At 42.3% G+C, this 4,741-nt stretch overlaps 1 protein-coding gene across 1 annotated transcript; it reads right to left on the bottom strand.

The window, feature by feature from the left end:
- Positions 1–1,198: 1,198 nt before the first annotated feature.
- On the bottom strand, positions 1,199–4,517 carry LOC106606558 (myeloid-associated differentiation marker homolog). The gene is made up of 2 exons (XM_014202847.2): positions 3,826–4,517; positions 1,199–3,594 (listed from the first exon to the last, which is right to left on the bottom strand). Exons 1-2 carry the CDS (start codon positions 4,033–4,035, stop codon positions 2,950–2,952), a joined length of 855 nt encoding a protein of 284 aa, XP_014058322.2. The 5' UTR covers positions 4,036–4,517; the 3' UTR covers positions 1,199–2,949.
- Positions 4,518–4,741: the final 224 nt, after the last annotated feature.

Raw genomic sequence — 4,741 nt, 5'->3', positions numbered from 1 at the left:
GGGAAGGGCACGAATAAATGTATGCAGCATTGAAGGACCCCAAGAACACAGTGGCCTCCATCATTCTTAAATGGAAGAAGTCTGGAACCACCAAGACTCTTCCTAGAGCTGGCCACCCGGCCAAACTGAGCAATCGGGGGAGAAGGGCCTTGGTCAGGGAGGTGACCAAGAACCCGATGGTCACTCTGACAGAGCTCCAGGTTTTTTCTTTGCACACCTGCCTCCCTCACACCCAACGTCCCAGACAGACAAAGAGAACTCCAGACACAAAGCTGATTTATTCGCATCAACCTTGTCCCATGGAGGTATCAGATTCAAGCTGCTGTCCACAGTGTTATGTATACATGAATCAAAGTTTCCATTGACAAGTGTGCTCAAACTTCAGGACCAAAGAGGAGAGAAAGGACGGACCAAAGAGGAGCGAAAGAGAGGCCAGAGGAAATATGGCACCACATTTAGTTTCAATTTCTCTGTTGAAATAGTCTGCAGGCAGGTCTGATTATAAATGATCTGGTCCTTGGCTGCAGGCCCAGTTGTTTGACTGCCATGTATTGTGAACTTGATTGCATTTCTAAAGAAATATATCTGTAAAAAAATACTTTTCCCAGTAAGATAGGATTCTGTCAACATTTTCTTTGAAATACTTTCAACTTTTTTGCACATCTGAAGTCCAAGTATGCACCTTGAAAGTGTGTCCATAGTTACGAGAAATTAAGTGCATCAATAAATCGTAAGTCTTCAGTCCCAACTTAAGTACCTCATAGTTTTGCTAACTTTTTACGTCCTAGGACTATTACCTTTCTCATTCGGAGCAGCCTTCGATAGAAATTATCCAAGGTAGAAAATTCAAAGTCCGGTCAGTAACATTATGCACAAACCACAAAACCTCACTTCCCCAACATTTAGCATGTAAACTAACTGTAGCGGCTCAAACACAGCAGCATCAGAAAACAACTCAGTCTGTCGATTCAGAAGAACAGCAATAGTTGACAGGAGAGCTTGCAAGCACTTCATTGTACTGTGTACATTTCACTGAATCCTGTGCATATGACCATTTTTTTTTATTTGACAATAGACAATGCTGCAAGGACAAGCCCTTGTCTCTCTAATGGCAGCTAAGTATTCATATATTCAAAAATCTATCTTCGCTCCAGACTGGTTTATACATCAAATTTAATGAAACTTTTCAGAAGTACAATGAGAGTCTGTTGAGAGGATTTTTTTTATTCTCAGTCAGGTGATTGAGACACTATTTGGCTCACGCTTCAGCAGACAGAAGTTACAACTGTGAAATCTGTCACTTCTTTTTATTGAACAAAATACAGTATCACTTCTGCTATTTTCAAGTTGGTTATGTTGATCAGTAGGTCTATTGTTATTGAGTCATAAACTACAAATAGCAACACAGCCTAGCAACCCACATCAAAACAAACTTTGGGTAATAATTAATGAAAGGCATCTGGCAGAAGTAAATTAATCCACAAACACGAATATCAGTTTTTATATATCTTATATGACTGTGTTTTCATGAATTTGAGGATATAATCATCAAGCCCATTCAATGGAAATGGCACCCTACTCCCTATATAGTGCACTACTGGACATTTTGAATGCACCCTATGTCTGCATCTGAAAGATAGTACACTTCAATGGAGAAGGTCTCCAGTCCTGGCACAAACTTTCTCTGATTACCTCTCCCTATTCTATGGGCTTCTAAGAAAAGGTCAACATCATAACAAAAGATCAGTTCCTGAGTTGAGTCCCCTTCCAACTCCAGTCTTTTAAAAATAACTAAACCAGCGGTTCTCAATTCTCTCCTCAGGGACCCCCAGCTGTTCCAGAGCTACCACACCTGATTCAACAAGACCTATGGAATTTTAACAGTATATGGCTAACCAGAATAAATATCTCTCTCTGGTTCTTCAAAGGGTTCTTTGTAGAACCTTTGAGATTGAGAAAGGTTCTTAATTTAATATCGCCATAAAGGTTCTATAAATAACCATTAAAAAGGGTTCTTTATAGCACCAAAAAGGGTTGTAATGATAGGGGAACCCTTTTGGTGCTATGTAGAACTATTTTTAAAGTTATTTTTAGAACCTTAGGAAAGGTTTCTTTATAGCACCATAATGGTTCTATTTATAACCTTATGAGCATGGTTCTTTATAGAACCTTCAAAAAAGGGTTCTATATAGTACCAAAATAGGATATACTATCGTTATGAGCCAAATAACTCCTATTTGGCTCTATATACTGTAGAACCATTTGTTTTTAGTGTGCAGTCCACATAGCACTTCAGCAGCTAATCAACTATCTGGCAGTTAGTGAGCCAACTAGCAGTACAATAAGAGAACATGTCTAACAACCAAGAAAGAAGTCATCAACATGAATATAAGATCACAAATCCTTTGCAATTGGCAGAATCTATATTGCTGCTAGTGCCTTTGGCCCAATGGAACGGTTACACATACCATGATGCCAGATTAGACATTCATATTGTATTTGCATCAGGAGCCAAAGTTCCGTAATTTTAATTTCTATGAAATCGATACGATCAATCATTAACTCAGCTTCCTACTGCACACTTTAATAGCTGCAAGTGATAAACAGTGTGTCCTTGCCTATAGAATCCTCATCTGCAATAAGAGTTCATTTACAGTGTCATAGGAATAACTAAATATCTTCCACATGTCTGAGCCAAAAGACATCAGCAAATGTTCTGCCAACGTTCTGCAAATGTTCTTCTTCCAAGCTCTCAGTCATTGATTTGAAAATAAACTTTTCATTCTCTAGAAATGTAATGGATCTTTTCAAACATATGTGGAGAATCAAGATTACCAACTTGCTGGAGTTTCTTATTCAGTAAACAGTTTTTTCTCCATGCAATATGATAGTGTGTCAGTCATTGACGGGTTCTGGAAAAGTTGGAGTGAAGTTTCCTGAGAATCTGGCCTATTCCTCATCCCATGTGAAGAAGACCACCTTTATCGAGTAGATCGTATCCAAAATATAGATCACCAGGTTGGTCACGGTCATGAACGTCACCACAACCAGATTGTCCCAGGGACAGTGGGAACACGGAACGGGCCGGGGGTTGTTCTCGAAACCATACAGTGGCCAGATGACCATAGCAGTCATGTACATCATGGTGGCCAGAATATTATAGACCGTGAGCAGTTTGTCAAACGAGAAGGGGAAGAGCGACAGCAGCTGACCGACGGTGAGGAAGATGATGACGAGTGCGAAGATGAAGCAGAGGGAATAAACCGCCACGCACCACTGCAGTCCCGGATTAAACAAAAACCTTGCCGGATCCAGCGACGTGAAGATAATACAGGCCACCAGAGTCTCGAGGATCTTGAGGAGGCCCGGGACAGTGGACAGGAAGCCACTGATCTTACCACTGGGCCGGAGGCGGGCCAACACCACCAAGCCGACGTACACTCCGAAACAGAGTAGGGAGATGACGGTGGCGGCGATCTGGCGGTAGCAGGTGGGGCAGGTAAAGAAGGTGGGGTAGATGATGGAGGAGGTGAAACACATTAGTGCGGCCAGCATGGCGAAGGCCGTGGTGAAGTCATCCCAGGAGATGGGCACCTTGAGATGATGAGGAGGGAAGATGTGAGGAAAGGTTATTTCTAGGGCCAAGAGTTTTCCTGAAAAATGTGTTTTCCCCAAAAACGTGCACCTACATCTACTACTGCTTTACAATAGAAATAGACATTAGAAATATATAAGACAGATACTCATAAGCTACGATACACGTAAGCCACAAATTCCCCTCCCACCAATCTATTCCATCAAATCCAGACAGTAAACATCCCCCACCTTGGCACTGAAGCGGGTGAACTCCATGATGAGGATGAAGAGGGAGAAGAAGCAGCAGAAGCACCAGGTGAACATGCACCAGTCCCAGTGTGTGGAGAGCACATGGCCTGCCGAGGCCACCAGACTGAAGGAGATACAGGTGAGGACCACCTCCAACATACGGATGATTCCCACCGGCAGGGTGAGAGACCTCAGGTCCAGGTTCACCATGATGAGATACTGTTGAAGGATCTATCTAGGGACTCTGGGTGACTGTTCACTCACCAAGGGTTCCTTGACTTTTTGTTTGGCTAAAGTTTCTCTTTTTCCTCTCTCTTTCTTCTGGCTATTGTTCTTCTTTCTGTCTCTCTCCTTTGCTCGCTTTTACCAAATGCACATATTTCACATTTGAATGAATCACTGATTCAATTAATTGTGTTCAATTACTGTTGCCCTCTTAAAGTCTTATATTCTCCTCTTCATGGAAGCTCACCCAGTAATTTTCTGCTGTGTCACTCTCTTTTCTCCACTGTGTCACATTGACATCTCCACTCCTCCTCTCTCTCCTACCGTCTTTGTCTCTCTGTGCATTCCCCTGCCGACTAAGGACCTTCCAGTAAAGCACTACAATTCCAAGGGAGGTAAGACCTTCTCTCGTTCCTGCCTTATCCAAGTCTCCTTCCCCATGCTGTAGAGACTAGAGCATGCCTGTGTCGAGAAAAACTCCTCCCGTGTTTATTATGGTGAGTAGCCCATAGAAATAGAGTGAATAGAACGGGCCTCCCCATTCATGTCAATGATTGCGGCCATTGCAAGTGTACCCATAGGCTAGGTTGAAGATAACAGAGGTTAAGATAGCTTAATAATTAAATGAAAAGCGTTATAAAATTAACAAATTCATTGCACCAGCGCCGGAATGAAAATGACTGGGAGAGAA

The sequence above is a fragment of the Salmo salar genome, chromosome ssa03 (assembly GCF_905237065.1).
Source record: "Salmo salar chromosome ssa03, Ssal_v3.1, whole genome shotgun sequence".
NCBI lineage: Eukaryota > Metazoa > Chordata > Actinopteri > Salmoniformes > Salmonidae > Salmo > Salmo salar.
Note: the sequence above shows the minus strand (reverse complement) of the source record. Positions and strands in the feature narration are given on the sequence as shown.

Coding starts and splice junctions, on each gene's coding strand:
- LOC106606558 (XM_014202847.2), bottom strand. CDS start 4,035: ATGGTGAACCTGGACCTGAGGTCTCTCACCCTGCCGGTGGGAATCATC. Junction 3,595..3,825: donor TCACCCGCTTCAGTGCCAAG/GTGGGGGATGTT, acceptor CATCATCTCAAG/GTGCCCATCTCCTGGGATGA.